The sequence below is a fragment of the Spermophilus citellus genome, assembly GCF_964194105.1.
Source record: "Spermophilus citellus genome assembly, chromosome: 10".
Classification (NCBI taxonomy): Eukaryota; Metazoa; Chordata; class Mammalia; order Rodentia; family Sciuridae; genus Spermophilus; species Spermophilus citellus.
The window spans coordinates 120,803,898-120,820,742 of NC_138197.1; the positions used below are offsets into that span (position 1 = coordinate 120,803,898).

The 16,845-nt window shown below is 45.7% G+C and overlaps 1 protein-coding gene across 5 annotated transcripts in view; it reads right to left on the bottom strand.

Annotated features, from left to right (window-relative positions):
- The window catches only part of APPL2 (adaptor protein, phosphotyrosine interacting with PH domain and leucine zipper 2), a 60,011-nt gene that overhangs the window by 16,684 nt on the left and 26,482 nt on the right, over positions 1-16,845 (bottom strand). For all 5 annotated transcript variants that reach the window (XR_014024208.1, XM_081311405.1, XM_081311402.1 and 2 more), the window contains exons 9-17: positions 14,947-15,029; positions 11,159-11,317; positions 9,665-9,853; positions 8,230-8,272; positions 8,092-8,148; positions 7,925-8,013; positions 3,523-3,681; positions 3,305-3,357; positions 1,805-1,979 (exon numbers count right to left, since the gene is read on the bottom strand). Coding sequence is in view for 4 of the 5 variants with exons in the window: in XM_081311405.1 (XP_081167531.1) it covers positions 1,805-1,979; positions 3,305-3,357; positions 3,523-3,681; positions 7,925-8,013; positions 8,092-8,148; positions 8,230-8,272; positions 9,665-9,853; positions 11,159-11,317; positions 14,947-15,029 (1,007 nt within the window). In the remaining variant the exon portion in view is untranslated. The remainder of the gene's footprint in view (positions 1-1,804; positions 1,980-3,304; positions 3,358-3,522; positions 3,682-7,924; positions 8,014-8,091; positions 8,149-8,229; positions 8,273-9,664; positions 9,854-11,158; positions 11,318-14,946; positions 15,030-16,845) is intronic.

Consider the following 16,845-nt stretch of genomic DNA (forward strand, 5'->3'; position numbering starts at 1 on the left):
CTCTTTATCTCTCACCCTGCACAAAAATCAACTCAAAGACTTAGGCACTGGAACAGAGACCCTGCACCTAATAGAAGAAAAAGCAGGACTCAATCTCCACCAGGTTGGCTTAGGAACTGACTTCCTTAGCCAGAGATTTGGTGGCTTTCTTATTGGAAAATCCACAGAGGTCCACGTTTAGTTGTTTAAAATGCCAGAGGGTGGTTTTTCAATGTATCAATTTAAGTTTATTTAACTTTCTCACTTTTTAAAAAAAATTTTTGTTTTCTTGTATACTTGAAACAATTATTCTTATAGTATTTCTCTTTTTTCAGTAGTGGGGATTGAACTCAGGGGTCTTTTCATGCTGAGGTACATCTCCAGCTCTCAGAACGGGATCTTACTGAGAGGCTCAGGCTGGCCTGAAACTTTCAATTATTTTGCCTCAGCCTGAGTCTGTCCTACTATATTTCTGTAAACCATTGCAAGTTCTATTCAACAAGACAGACTAGAAGTAAATACATTTATGTTAGTCCAAATGAGCAGTATTGATTGATCATAGGAATTAAGCTGAGGTTGAAGGAATGGAGAGGGAAAGAAAGGAAAAGTATTTAAGTAGAGTTGATCCATCTCAGTGATTAACTAGATTAGGAATTTGGAGAGAAAGGTTTTTAGGATGCTTTTAGTTGAGTGATCAGATAGATGAAGTTGACTTAACTTTTTGTCTGAGTCAAGGGAAGATATAGGGCTGCTGTACTTTGTATAGATCACATGTTAAAGCTTGTATTTCGTTCCCAAAGGCCCCCACGAGACTTATTCAAAACAAGACTAAGACAAGTAGGCCAAGGCTTGATAACTGGCCATAGTAAGGAGACTTGACATTGTGAAATTCTCGGAATGAATTATTATTCCCGGTTTACTATCTTCAATCAAAATCTCTAACCAATAACAAATGTTATTGAGTGCTGTCTCATAGAAGTACAGTATGAAGTCTTACACATCATTTAAGTCTTCCCAACAGCCACAGTAAGAAACATGAAAAGAAACAAATAAAATTAATCTAAAATACTGTCAGACATGTACCAAATCTAAAAATTATTAGATGATTTACCTTCTCTTTTGGGGGAGGGATGATAAAAATTTGGTATGTATTAACACTGAAAACTATCTCAATTCCAACTAGTTAAGTGGTCTAGTTTAGGCAGATTCATGGTTTTTTTTTTCATTGTTAATTTTTATAAACATACTCTCAAATGAGTTTCATTTTCAAGCTGAGATATGACATAGAGAATAGCATAACAGCATGTTTAGAAACATAGTACAAGCTAAGCATACCTAATCTGAACATTAGAAATCCAGAATGCCCAAAATCAGAAATGTACTGACATGATGGCTCAAGTGGAAAATTCCACACCATGAAACTTTATTTCATGAACAAAATTATTAAAAATATTATATTATTAAAAATATTATATTATTAAAAATATAGCATTACCTTTGTGTATATGAAATAAAAGAATTTCATATTTAGACTTGGGTTCCATCCCCCAACACCTCAAATATTCCAAATCTGAAAAAGTCCAACACAGTTTTGGTCCCAAGCATTTCAGATAAGGGAATTCCAGTCATCACTGAATTCTTGTCCTAAGGGAGCATCTTTTATATTATATCTTATAAAATGTAAAAAGGAAAGGGGCGAAACAAGAGTAGCATCTTCATCTAATTCAATTGAACATACTCCGGCACTAACTTTTCAGATGGTTGATGTGCCCTAAAAGAGGAATCAAATGCAGCCATGAGAGTATGAAAATGAAACCAAATGTACCTCAGAGTTTGACTGGTGACCATCAGATGAGACTCTGTCATACGGAAGATGTTATGAATAGCCCGAGCTGCTAACACTTGTCTCATTGCTTCATAGATCACTTCAGTAGTGCTGTCTGTTTTAACTGCCATTGACCCCAAAAAACGAACTATAAACATCTGTTGCAAAAGAGAATCTGCAAGAGAGCATATTCTGCTCAGAATCACATTTATTTTGCCTGCTGTTAATCTGCTTACCAATGCCAGATACCCTATCTGAACAGGCCAAAGACCTGAGGCTTGCTTTCTATGAAGAACTTTCTACTCAAATTTCTCAATAAGACTTTTCAAAGCCTAGTATTGCTAAAAGCTCTGAATCTTTTCTCTACATCTGTCAGTTTGAAACTACTTTAAACAGACTAGAAAAGCTCTTCTTTTTCTCCATTTATGAGATGGAAGTGCCAGGTGAATGTCCTTCTAGAACTAAATCTCAAGAGCATTTCCACTGGATCCTGGAAAACTCATTAATTATTTGGGCTTCGTATAGAGGCAGCTTTATTTGTGGTAAGAGAGACCTGATGTTGGGTCTCACTCAGCTCATATATCATACTTATAACCGAGACAATGATTATAAACCAAAATAACTTATTGATCCTAAAGAATTTCCAACATTAGCTTCTAGATATTGGCATATAATCTGACAAAACTGGATAATGGCAACCACAGCTGAAAGATAATGAATGTTTTTTTAAAGTTCACTTTTTCTGTAGGAACAATAATTCATGCACCCATTATTTTAAACTGAAGGGCCTCTTTTTTTTCTCTGTCCCTAAAAATAACTTAAGGGTTTAAAAATTACTAGGAAACTATAAATGGTTACTCTAATAGTAACTTTTGTGGGGGTAACAGGGACACTTAATCACTGAGCCACATCCCCAGCTCTTCTTTATATTTTATTTAGAGACAGGTTCTCACTAAGTTGCTTAGGTCTTTGCTAATTTGCTAAGGCTGGCTTTGAACTCATGCTTCTCCTGCCTCAGCCTCCTGAGCCACTGGGATTACAGGTGTGTGCAACCATTCCTGGCTCCTAATTTCTTTTTTTGTATAGACAAATTTGAAAGATTTTTTAAATTATTTATTTAATTAGGTTTATATGCATTTTGATTCATTGTAGACAGTTGCAGCACAACTTTTCATTTCTCTAGGTGTAATGATGTAGTGTTGTACCACATGCGCAGTCATACATGTACCTAGGGTAATAATGTCCATCTCATTCCACCATTGAAAGATTTTTTTCCTATGATTGTTGACACATAGTGTACAAAGACAGCCAGATACAAGGAGCACCAGACTTTAGGCACAACCTATTTCTCTGGAGGAGCTCCAAAGACAGTGTGGGGTGGCGCATAATTTCAGTTCATATTCTAAATCAGAGTCCTCTTAGGACATTTCACATCTTATTTCAATGACCCTGATCATTTTCTGCAGGGGAAAAAATAAGCACACCAAACTTGCCACTTACCTTCTGCTTCCGGAAATGACTCATCTTCAGTTTCACCAAAAGGGTTGATCCGCCTAGGGGAATAGCCAAGGTCAACAATCATGACAGCTGCTGCTGAAAGGACACTGAATACACTGAATTCTAAGTCAGAATGGGCTGTGACCTTTGGTGGTGATGGTGGAAGGAACATGAGATATCGAATCTACTTTCTCCCAGAGATATCTTCCCTTATCCCATACCTGCTCCCTCTGTTCTGATCGAGGAATTCTGTGGCAGGAAGTACAATATCAAACTGAATAGGCGTCCCAGGTGCGATCAGTTCTTCTGCTTCAGGAATACTGACTGTTGCTTTGGGAACAATCTTGTCATTTTCTGTTTCTGAATTTTTCAAGTTCTGGCTGAAGTATAAAATGGGGGACAGGGAATCAAATGACTTTTAAAAATAAAAATACAAGGGAGATTTCAGTCCCTCACTCTAATCACATCTGGCTAAAAACCTTCAGATCGCCCCACAACAATCTGAGCTGACACTACAACCTGTTATATCATGTACCTCTTCCTTTGGACAGGTTTTTGAGGGTGGGGCTGTAGCAAAGTCATATAATTATTTAAAAGTAGGGACCGTTAGTAGGAACTCAAAAAGTGTTAGCTACGAGAACCAGTGTCTTGGCATTTGATCAGTCTGGTTCTGATTACCTGGAACCCTCTCCCCTTCCCATGATGACTTCCTCTAGAGCCACACCTCAAGTGCTGCACCTTGCAGCTGCCTCCAGCTGGGGTGTGGGGTGCCTGATGTTGAAAACCCTGTGCTCCCCCTATTTTTGTCCCAAGGCCTGCCCTCACTGCATGTATCCTACTAAGTATTCAGAGAACAATTAGCCAGCTCTCCCCCACACACCAGCCTGTAAGTCTTTAGCTCCTGAGTCTTCAAAGTCACAGAGCCAGTCTGGTACCCCTGAGCTTAACACTGTGATATTCCCACCCCGCTGCCACAAACCCCACCACTGCTTCTGAGGGGACCCTATAAAAACAGCGTGTCATTTGCATAGTGATTAATCACGTACCAACATATTTTCTTCCAGTGTCAGAATACTACAATTTAACTTCACCACTGAAAAATCTTTTCTCCTTAGCTAGAGTGTAAACTCCTTTGAGGGGCACAGAATATCAATATTTTTATTTAATTGTCAGGATCATACAAAGCCCTCAATTATCTTTCTGTTCATTTGATGTTTTTATAACAGCTTTTTGTTATAAAAACATCAAATGAACAGAAATGACTGTGTGAAACTACAAGACTCATTTGACAGATGGTCAATGACTGAATGGAATGTGTTGGACTACATAGGCTTGGAGATGGCCACTGCAAGAGAACCTTGGAGATCTTTTAAACTCCATTGGTAACAGAAAAAAAAAAAATGAGGTTCCTAGACAACCTGTGAGTTAAGTTAAGAGTGGTAGAGCTCCCCTTGCTGCCTCAGTAATCTCAGTGGTAGAATCACAGCTGCTCTTTGATCCTGTTGTTATGAAGGACCTATGATTTAATAAGTAGTAAGCACAAGAGAGTGATGTGAGTAGAAGTTTAAAGGGAGAAAGTCCAAGATTTTGGCTCCCCAGAGTGTCAAGTGGGCGGTAGCCCAATCAAGTGAGGGTGGGACCAGGTTACTGAAGACCTTAATGCTAACGTTTTTTGGGCGCTGGATCAGAACTTGACGCTCCAGTACAGGAAGCCACTGAGGACTCTGAACAGAGTAACACGACAAGTTTCACCTGGGATCTCCAGTTCTGATGGACACTTTGTAATCATCATCCTAATTAACCTCTAATGGACATGGCTTCTCCTCCCTGAAGCCCCTCTCTTCCAGGTTCTGCTGTGCCACACTTGTGGGTTTTCTGGAGGTACTTCTCTACTCCAGATGTTGGAGTTCTTCAGGATTCTCTCAGAGCCTCCACTCCTCCCTCTACCCGCTCGCCTCACACAATCTCTCATGCTTTGGCTCATACCCTGCTCAGACTTGCATTCTAGCCAGAATCCTTGGTCAAATGCTTGACTGGGAAGACTTGAAAGCCTCTTCAACCTAACGTGACCCAAACAGAACTCCTCTTTGTGTCTGCTGCCACCAGACACAAAGGTTGTCCTTTGACTGTCCTTTTCCTTCTACTCCATATCTCATCCATCACATGTCCCACATGACTTACCTACAAAATAAAATCCATGTCCTTTTCATGTCTGCCATGGTCCTGGTCTAGCCACCACTCCCAAGGTCTGCGTGGTTCTGCCTCTCCATCTTTGTCCGCCCTCCTCCCTCCATGAGTCCCCAAGATCCTGAACGTGGCTTCCTTCTGGTCAGCCTCATCTTGCTCCATGATCTCCTTTGCCTAACAGTTTCTCAGATGTGCTAAGCTCTTTCCTGCTTCGTCACACCTGTTGTCAGGAATGCATCACCTCTGGCTGGCTGCAAGGACAGTGACTTCTCATCTTGTATCTGTCAATTTGAACACCTCCACAGACAGGCCCTGCACAGGCCGTCTCTGTATTGTCCACGACAGCACCCTGGCCATTAGTGTCTCAGTCCTTTCCCCCATTTTAACAGTGTAGGTCTACCTGTTGTCTGCCTTTTCCCAGTATTCTGTAAGTTTACCTGGTTCAGGCCTGGGCACACAGTACTTGTTAAAGCAGGTATGTAATAACTGCAGAGTGAGGGAATTTCATGCAGATTTGTTTAGAAGTAAATGACAGTTTATTCCCAAGAAAACATTTTCTTTGCTGCTTTCCTCTGTTGTCATCAAAGCATGTCTTTATTCTTAATGAGCTATTCTAAGAGAGGCTCCCTCCCCTCACAGCTCTGGAGCCATCTGGTAGCCACATCTGTCACCCCTTTAATCTTTGGGTTAAGTCAACTGGCTGGCTTACCTACAAAATAAATCCAAATTCATGTCCTTTTCATCTCTGCCATGGTCCTGGTCTAAGCCACCATTCCCAAGGACTGCCTGGTTCTGCCTTTCTAACTTTGCCCTCCCAGCCCTCCATGACTCCCTAAGTCGTCCACTTTCCCCCAAGGGACTCTTCTGTGTCCCTTCTGTAGAATCCTTTCTAAGAATGTGACTTACTTATTGTAGAACAGGAGAAAAATAAGTTAATGAATAATTAAAATGAGCTGCAAGTTTCTTTCCAGAAAAAAATCACACCTTCTAATACTGACACTAAATTACCCATCAGCACTCTAGGAAGATGGCACCTTAGAGCTGGAGGGGCTGTGGAGGTCATGTGGTTTCTCAGATCACCAAATGAAGTAGAGAAGGTCCAGCAGCTGACTGGCTCACTCAGGGACATCAGGCCGTGCAGGCACCTCTCTTCTTCGGCCACTTGATGTCGTGGCCTTAGGAACAGAAGGCCGAAGGGCTCACCTGCGCCTCCTAGATCTTTACTCACTCACTTCCTCATGGCGCTTTCCCTAGAGCTGCACCTCGTGAGCACACTACACTGCTGCTGGAATCTGCTAAGGCCTGCCTTAAAGCACCCAAATCTTCCTCAGACTTGTCGCCTCTTTATCATTCCTGTCACTGCTGTGAAGGGTCCACGTTTTGCTCGATGCAAGTACTACTGCCAGCACCTGCTGAGTCTCACTTTCCTCACCACCTCCTGCCCAGTTTATCCTACGTAATGCTGCAGAACGGTCTCTCTAAACCTGGTTCTGATTGTCACCCCTTTTCTTAAAACATTCAGTTTTGCTCCACTGCCTGTCACTTCTGAGCAGGACATATCTTTCACTGTCAAGCTCAAACCTATTTTCTGACCTTACCTGGTACCGCTCTTCATATACCCAATGCCAGGAGTGTGAACTTAGGAAGGTACGTAACCACTGGGCTCCTGCTGCTTTAGAGAGTGTCTAAAAGACACCGTGCAGTCAGGATTTTAATTGCCCTTTGATGCCACGCTTTCACCAGCATGCTAAATAAGCCAGCCCTCTACTACCTAGTTTGCCATGTAGAGATTCTCCTGAAGACAAAAGGTTGGATTTCCTAAAGTCAATCCTAAAATGGTATTCAAGAGAAAAGCTGTTATGTAAGAAAATGTTCACCTTGATAACAGCAGCAAACAATGGAAGGAGAGAATCTAAATATTCAATGGCTAATGGCAATAATAAATGATGTAATGGTATTAAACCATCACGAAAAATCTAGAAATGTTTAAAAATGTACATGTGAAATACCACTACACATAAAGAATACGTCTGGGTAGTAACCCAGACACAACAAGATGATTTTCTTATTTAAAAAGGAAAACTAGTTCTGGTTATGGTACTGTTGATGCTAATAGAAAATGTGTGCTAATAGAAAATGTGGGCAAAATGACATGACCTTGACACAAATATTTACTCAAACTGCAGCAGTGTGGTCCAGTGGAAATGGACAGGGGTGTTGAAATCAGATAGGTTTGAATCCTGGCTCTACCTGTGAACATGGGCAGGATACCTAACCTTTCCCAGCCAGTCACTGGTTCCACTGAACAGGGCTAACTGCACCCCTGGGGTGGTGGTGGGGGTTGGAGGGGGCTGAGGATTAGCTAACATCTCGTGTCAAATTCCTTGTACATGGTTTGGCTCCACAACAGCTAGTTTTCTTTTGTCCTTTAGTTACCTGAGGCAGGAGCTTTCTTGTTTTTTCCCAAAACTTGTAAATGGAGTCACAGCCTGGAGAGCCGTCTGATTCAACTTGATGGCGACTGCCTAAAAGCCACAGGAGACATGCTCAGTCCAGGAGGGGGCGCCTACCTTTCAGCTGAGCTGCAGGCAGATGCTAATTACCTCGGGGTTGTCGGTCAGGTAGATCTGTCTGGAGATGTTGTTTATTGCACATATCCACTGCAGAAGACAGTAAAAAAAAAATGTCAATCCAAAAGCCACCCACCACACTAGGAAAAAGGCCAACGGTCAAAGCTTTACCTCTTCATTTTCTTTTCTGCTCTCTGCCTGGAGGATTATTCCCCTGAAAGGAAATGCATCTTCATCAGTGCTTCCCCGTCTCAGGCTACCTGAGGAGGATGCTAAGCCAACTGAACTCCGCACCAGGGGGGAAGCATGACCAGGTGGAAGGGGGGGGGGTGCTAGGTCTGCCTCTGGTGACAATTCACCTGGTCTTGGATAAACACCTGCTTTCCCTGGGCCTAGGCTTCCTCATCTATAAAGTGAGGGGGACTCGTATCTTTCCACCTAAATCTGGGCTCCCACAGCAAGGACCATCTCTGTTGACCCTTCTCTAGATGCCTGGCCACTCCTCCACCTATGCCCAAAGGACCTGGCACTGAGAACTGAAAGGCCAGGGAGTGCGATGACAGTACTGCCCTACCTTTACGAGGGCCTCAACTCTTTAAAAGGGCCTCTGCCTCTGCTTCTTTGTTCCTCATGTCTGTGGCAGATGGGGGAATGGGTCTTATCCTTCCTTCACACTTGAGAGGACAGAGGCCCAGAGCAGGCAAGTAACTCAGGGGACTATGACTAGAATGCAGGATCATCTAGCTCACTGCCAGAAAGAAGATCATGCCTAGAACTGCTCTGCTGATCTGGGAGGAGAGCCATCCACGCCACCCCCTTCTGTTTCCATGCCCGCGGAAGCACACATGTGGCTGTGAGCTCCTCAGCGCACTGAAAACCACTGTAGAAGTGAGAGAGGATCTGCCGGAATGGGCTCTACTGTGAGTGACCACAGGCTGCCGATGATTTTAAAGAATTTTTTTTTTTTAGTTGTAGTTGACACAATACCTTTGCTTTATTTATTTTTATGTGGTGCTGAGGATGCAACCCAGGGCCTCGCATGCACTAGGTGAGCGCTCTACCACTGAGCCACAACCCCAGCCCAGGCTGCCGATGTTTAAAGCATGACCTCTGCTGGGCCCAAGGTCCCCAGGGTATGTGGGGACAGCATGCTAACAAATGATCCTGCTATGGCTGAACACACTGCTCACTGCTCACATCTCCCATTTCATTTGGGAACATGGACTCCTAGGCAGCCTTCCCACCTCCCCTCTGCCTGCACCACCACTGCAGAGGCACAGATGCCTGTTCAGGAATAGGCCAGGAGTGGCCACCGCCTTCTCTCAGAACCTACGCTAAGAATTACCTCTGTTGCTCTTACACAAGTAGGTCATCTCTATGAAGACACACATAGGTCCTCTCTGGTCTCCCTATAAGAAGCAGTTTGGATCCCATATATATAGGTCACGTGTGCTTATTTAAAGAGAATATAAACCATTCTCCCAAAAGGTCAGCATGACCTAGATGGGGACTCGCAAGGAGCATGGCCCACAGGACTGAGCTCGGCAGCCTTCAGCAGGGGTGGAGTCACTACACTTGTCCTCCCAGATAGTGCCCGCTGGCCTACGGTTTTCCGCTGGGAGTGGTGATCTGGAAGCAGTATCGCCGGTCTTCGCAATCCACCGCCATCACCGAGCAGTTGTCCAGGTCCTGGATCAGACCTCCAGCCACAGCTCCCCTGGGCTGACACATGAGATTCCCGCCTTGGGTGAAGAAGTAAAGTCTCTCCCAGGTGGTGGTGACCAGCCCCGTCTTGCTGTATGGGTGGTATTGAAAAGCCATTAGCACTGGGAAGCCCGAGCAGCATCTCCAGCGGTGCTGCCTGTCTAAAGGTACTGGTGACACTGTGGAAACTGTTTCCTTATAGTAAAGCAAAACCTCTTTGAAAAAGAGTGACAGGAGAGATCAGTTTGGCCTGAGTGACCTGGGAGACTGGACTCCACTGCCACAGGAAATGCCAGTTCCAGTGCCAACTCCAGATTCTCAGCAGGACGTGCACCCCGCTCCCCCAGCACGGCCACAGCTTCCAAAGCTGCTGCCTACAACTAGAAGCAGTCTCCTAATTAAGAACCTGAAATCCGGGGAATCTTTCCTCTAGGACGTGGAGCTCTGAACCTAGTTAGAGTCACTAGGGTCTCAGCCCACAGCCCACGATGGGGGCGGGGCTCTTCCCAGCTTGGGTTTTGCTCTAACTGGAGATTATTTTGTGAGATGCTTACAACAGGAAAATGCTTTCTTGGCAAATAACATCACGACTTTCATCTCTACAGATTGAATGGGGACACATAGCTTGTGATCTTCATAGAGGGGCTGTACCTGAAGAGGTGGCATTTCCTCTGTAGACACCCCCACTCGCAGAATGCTGAGTAATTTGCTGGATTTACTGAGCTGCCACTATGTGCAAGACACAGCTAATAACTGAGGGCTCCTACCTGCTAGGAATGACCTCGCTCAATCCTTGCAACAACTGTATAAAGTAGGTGCCATTGTCAGGGAGGGATCATGGCTCCTTCTGGCCGGGGTGTCCGATGCCAGTGTCCGATCCTCACATACTCTGACATCATCCTCTCTCTGCTCTTGGGAGCAGCTAACCTTGATCATCCCTTTCATTCAGAATGGTAAATTTAAGGACCTAAGTGTCAAATATATGACCTAATCTGAATGAATGTGATTTACCAAAAGCTTCACCTCCACGTGGGTCTCTAACACAATGCTCACCTGCTGGGTGGCAGAGGGCCGGGGACACTAACTCTCAATGATCCAGAATGATGCGTATAGAGCAGTTACAAATGGCCACGGTGGCCAGAGACGAGGGTGGCCTGCCTCTTCCTGAGTCCATGGCACTGAGTGCTCACTCATACAGGCTGTTTCCAGCCCCATTTCTGCATGCAGTTTGGGACCTGGGCCCCAGAGTGTCCTGCGCTCCAGTAGGAGCAGGGCTGTGTGCGAGCTCTTCCCGTGCACCCACCCCACCCTCAGGCCTCAGTGGGCACCACAGACTGCTTTAAAGCCACTTCCTAGGGAGAAGAGTTCAGAAAGAGGCAGCCACTGGCGTTCTCACTTTCTAAGGTTAAGGTAACCGGCCTTCTGGATGAGGTTCCTGTTGACCTGGGGTGCAGCCACATCAAAGTCTGGTGTGTAGACAGATTCATCAACAGAAAGCAATTCTTGCTGAGATATCCGCATCTTTTCTGCTTCAGCTTCCAGTTCCACCTGAATGCTTAAGACAGAAGGTGGCAGCTCGGTCAGAAGCTGCTGGCCAACTCAGCAGTATAAGAAGCAGGTAGCAGGGCCCTCACCCACCCAAAAGCTTCCTATCTATACATGAAGTCACCAGCCTGCCTTGAAGCCACAGCACTCCACCCTCCAACTTAGACCCCTGAGCTACAGATCACAGTGTTCAGACACCATCTCAGAACTGCACGAGAAGGGACGGGGAGGTTTCAGTGGTAGAGCACCTGCCTAGCATGAGCGAGGCCCTGGTTCTATCCCCAGCACGATGGAAAAACAAAAAAACAAAATCCCCCCAAACACACAACACCCTCTACCAAAACACCACCCCACCAAAGGAACACCACTAAACTATGCTTGAACCCAGAACAACAGTTTTATTGCTGGTGAAGAGCACCATTCTCAGAACTGGTGGTTAGATTCTGGAGGAGCTTTGGCAAGCCTATCCTCCTGGGCTGCACATGCAGGCAGCCTGTGAAAGTCCCACGGAGCAAAGAATGGGAGCAGTCACCCTCCCCTGGGCTTGGTGTGAGGCAGGGGTGGTGAAGATAGGTCACAAGAAAATGACCAGGGAGTGTCCCAGGACAACAAAGCCCAGAACAACACTTTTCCTTTTATGACATCCACCAACTGCCCTGAGATTGCACGGTGAGCTAGCCAAGGGCTGCCCAGAGAGGAATAAGCAGGACCATGCCTGGGCTCTGATGTAACAGCCCCAGCTTCCGTATGTGGGAGGGGCTGGTGTGGAAAACCTAGAAGCTTTGGCTTGAAACAGCAGCTGCCCTTCCACCCACAAAGGATGACTGGACACCATCTGCCCAACATGGTCTTATTTGAAAAAGCAAATGCCAAAGAGGTGTTCCACCATTCCACCAGGGTGAAGAAAGGACAGAATTATAAATGTTAAAATCAGAAGGAACAAGGGACCTAGGGAATCCAGTGTTTCTCAAAATGAGCACCTTAAGATTTTCTCTCTTCCATAGGTAACTCTAGGCTTGTACACTCCATCTTCTATTTAACACAGCCTGATGCAAACAATCCATCCAGGTTAATTTCTGACATTTGAATGGGATGACTAGGAACTCCACCAGTGGAGACCTTAGGTCACTGGAGAACAAACCTTGCTGGCTTAAATTGCCAGTCACTGCCAAGGCTGAGAAAAATGGAATGATACAGAAAAATGGAGCAGGACAGGACACAGAAGGAGGCATCCAAGAGTAGACAGACCTGCTGACGTTCTTCAGCTTTATTATTGTTATTTTATATTACTGGTGATTGAACCAGGGCCCACACACGCTAGGCAAGCATTCTACCACTGAGCCACATCTCCAACACTTAAATTTTTGAAATAGGCTCTTGCAAAGTTCCCAAGGTTGGCCTCAAACTTGCATTCCTCCTGCCTCAGCCTCTAAGTACCTGGGCCTATAGGTGTGCACCACAGCACCTGGCTTGTTCTTTAGCTTTAGTAGATGAGAAACCTCTTGAGGGATCTGATGAAAGATAAGGTTCATCTCCCCAGAAATATACTCACTAATGTGCACTAATGTGATCTTTTTTTAAAAAAAAATATTTTTAGTTGTAGTTGGACACAATACCTTTTTGTTTATTTATTTTTATGTGGTGCTGAGGATTGAACCCAGTGCCTCATGTATGCTAGGCAAGCTCTCTACAACTGAGCCACAACCCCAGCCTCCTAATGTGATATCTTGCATACAGTGGTAGGAAATTCTCAGTAACCGTCCTTCCCTATCTTCCCCTACTCAGACAGACTTAGGCTCAAAAACGCTGATCAAATCCAAGCCTCCATGATCCAAAGGAACAGAGTGGAAAAGTAACTGCTTTTGTCCTCTTCAAAGATTTTTTTTTAGAAAAGTATGTTTCTACACACACATGAAGGATCCAAGAAAAAAGGTAATAAAATATCACTGTGGGATTCAGGGCTTCAAAAAGCCCCAGGACTGTTGGGTGGCTGGAAACGATGCTGCCCTCTCTGGGTTCCAGTTGGGCTCTAAGAACAGGAGAACACCAGGGGAAGCCATCTCTCCTGAAGGGGTAAATTGTTAGTGGCACCACTAGACACCGCCCTGAGGCCCCTCAGCTGGGCTGGCTGCTCATCATGGTGACACGATGGCAAGGCCACTGCTTCCTCGTGATCTGGAGAGAAGTGGATGCACTGTCTCTAAACTGAGAGGACAATTAGAATTCTCTGGACCAAAGGCTTTAGCTAGTTGAACCAGGAGGATCCAATGTGTGGGCTGCCTTTAGCCTGTAGTGAAGCACACCTTATCAAGCAGCAGAGGGATGGCATGCAGGGACCAGGCCATGTAGTCAGTGGTGCTCTGTGCGAATGCCCAGTTCACAGTCCAGCTGGGAAGGAGGCCCACACGTCAGTGCTCTCATAACGGTTTATGGAAAGGCAGACAAGAGGGGAAGACAGGCTCTGGGATCTGCAGAGAGGACACCATGGCGTCTCGATGACACGGGCATAAACAGCCTGCCATCCGTCAGCAAAAATGACTCAGGGCCTAAGCAGTATTTGAAATGTGGGTGGTTCTCCAGAGACACAGAAAGCCACAGGGCTATGAGAGTTAAGGCCGGGGAGAGACCGAGGCTAAGGGGGCAGGCTCCCTCTCTCCCCTCATGTTCCCAGGGCTAACCATCAAATTCAAGGGTGAGAGACTGAAATCAGAGCTCACAGATTGCTTTCTCACATAATTATAAATACAGCCTCTTTGCTCACTGTGACCAGCTCTCGGGCACCCAGCACAGGGACCTGAGGAGCAGCAGAGGCACACCACCTCCCCCAGCTCCAGGGCTTGGCCCTGGCCCTTCTGGTGCATGCTTTATTCTTAGAGCCTTTGAAGTAGACTTCTGCCTAAAAACGTTCCACTGCTTGGCCTTCACGAGCTATTTTGAAATGTAATATCTTCAGAAAATGAGCAACTTTATCCTTTTCCACATAAAATAAAATTCCGTATTATTTCTATTTTATGTATTTTTCAACCACACACACACGTGCACGTGTGCGCCCACAGGTGTATTTCTAGACCTCAGAAGTCAAGACAGGTCCTTGCTGCTCAGGGTGAAACAAGCCTGATGTGCCAGGGCCCGTGGGCTGCCCCAGAGCTCCAGGATGTCAAGAGGCTGAGGGAGGGGCAGGAGGGATAGCAGCTGGGCCACCATGAAGTGTGGGCTGACCTCCTGAATAGAGTAATTAGAAAAAATAATAAGTGTTTGCATGGCGGAGCTACCTTTCCTTTAAAGTAATTCAAAAGCTTAGCAGCTTGCCTATCATAAATTAATGTAACGGTCAGAGATCCCCCAAAATTCCAGCACTTCTGTCTGCTAATCCCATTAGCTCAGAGGGGGAAAAAAAAACAATTTAAACTAGATTTGGGTTTATAACAGATGAAACTTGGTATTAACACAGGGACCCCAACAGGAGGCAGCAGGGTCTGTGGGGAAGGTCACACAAGGCCACAAAGGCAGAAACCCGCTCCGTCCTATTCTGCCATGCGTGTCGCCTGCACAGGCGCTCACAGTCAGAGCTCACCCCCAGACTCCTATTCAGCGGGGACAGCGAAACACACCAAGATCCAAACCAGTGAGCGGCATTACCTCTGAACCATGTCTGCAACAGAGGATAGAAAGCTGTCCATGCTTTTGGAAAACATCTCTGCTCCCTTCTTAAAAAAGTTAATCTGAAAGATACAATTACGACATGTTGAAAATCATGGGTGAGTGCCCTTAATGTAATGACCAGTGGCATGGGGACAGAAGACCTGGACCGCGCCCTCCCTCACTGCAGTTCTTACAGCGTCTCAACGGAGCCTCAGCCTGACGTGACTCCCAAAGTCCCAAGGACTTTGTAAAATGGGGGAAAAGTGGAAACTAGTCATCTTTGCTGAAAGGCTGTTAAACATCAGGAATGACGTAAGATAATGCCTGATATATACCACGTATCTCAATAATCATGACTGATAAGTTTGAAATCATCACCAGTGGTTTTTTAATATGAATCCTAAGTAGTGAGTTTCCTGAGGTCTCATTCACCATCTCTAGCCCCAAATGGGTGTGTGACATGTGACAGATGCTATCAGCCCAGCAAGAACCTGAAAAGCACTTCTTGCTCTTGCACAGCATGAGATGCTCGCCTGGCCTTGAAGGCCACGGTGTGACAGAGCCTGGTCACTGAGCCCTGTGCAGCTGTGAACACAGGCCAGATAGAGGGGCAGATGGATGACAGCTTGGTTGAGACGCTGCAGAGGGAAAACTGGGTGGAAGGCTTTAAAAGCCCCTTCCAACCGTGACAGGAAGTTAGAGGGGATTATACACATAAAGGATGTTGGGGGTCCTGGCATAGTGCAGCTGCTTAGCAGAGGTCCCTTGGGCTCTGTAGTGGACGCTTTCCCTGCCCAGGGGACAGTGGCCTCTAGGAGACCTGCAGTCAGTGCAGGATGTGAAACTGCAGTTGTTGGCTTTTGGAACCAATGGAGGAGCTCTTCCTTCCTGTGAAGATTCCTGCGACTCTTGTAAAATACTGCCTTCCCAGGAGGTCTGGGTGCCCTGAGACGCCTGCAGGGCAGGATACAGGAAGAGAGGGAGAAGAACACCCCTGGGTGTTACTGACATCTGCAACCCCCCACCCTGAAAGGCTCAACTTTCCATTCTTATGACCATGGCTTTAAAAACTCAGGACTTTATGGATAAGCTGCCCCACTCTACGTGCTGGGATGTAACGGCTGCAAGCCTGTGTCACACAAAAAAAGAAGAAACATGCAGCCTGGACACACTCTCATGTGTCTCCCTGCTTATCTATCTGATCTGAAATCCCACCTTGCCCTGGGTGATGGGCACAGAAACCGACCTCTCACCCCGAGCAAGCCAGCAGGTGCTATCAGCAGGGTTTTGACATTCTCTCCTGTTCTGGGAAAGCTCATACCCATTTCTTAGTTACCACAGGGTAAAATCAGATGATGACCACACCTAATGCCAAATGATACCTACAGGGGATGCTCTGGCACCGTGATCTTTGAATCATACAGAGATCAACACTGTAATGCTGCTTCAATCACTGCAATGTCAAATACCGAAACGATACTCGTCAGTTAATATCATACATCTGTCAAATGAGCATTCGGCATCCCTAAAGGGCACAACATCGTGGGAGCTCCTCCTCCCTCCCCTGCCTGACCTCCCTCTGGAGTTTTTACAGAGTCCAAGGCTCGGCTCTTCTGCTCTGTAGGCGCCCCAGGGCAGGGGCTCACATAAGCCCTACAAAAATCAGACGAATGGAAGGAAAGACATTGCCTTCTCCAGCAGCATTACCCAGCATTTTCCCTGGCGATTCTACACTAGCATGCATCTTCATGTGCTCAAAAACCTGTTCACACACTACAAAGCCTCAGTTTGCACCAGGGCTGAATCATGAATATGAAACAAACCTGTTTAACAAGGACCAGAGAAGGCAAAAATGGACTCAGGTCACCTACACAAAAGTAAGTGGTGCCAAGAAGG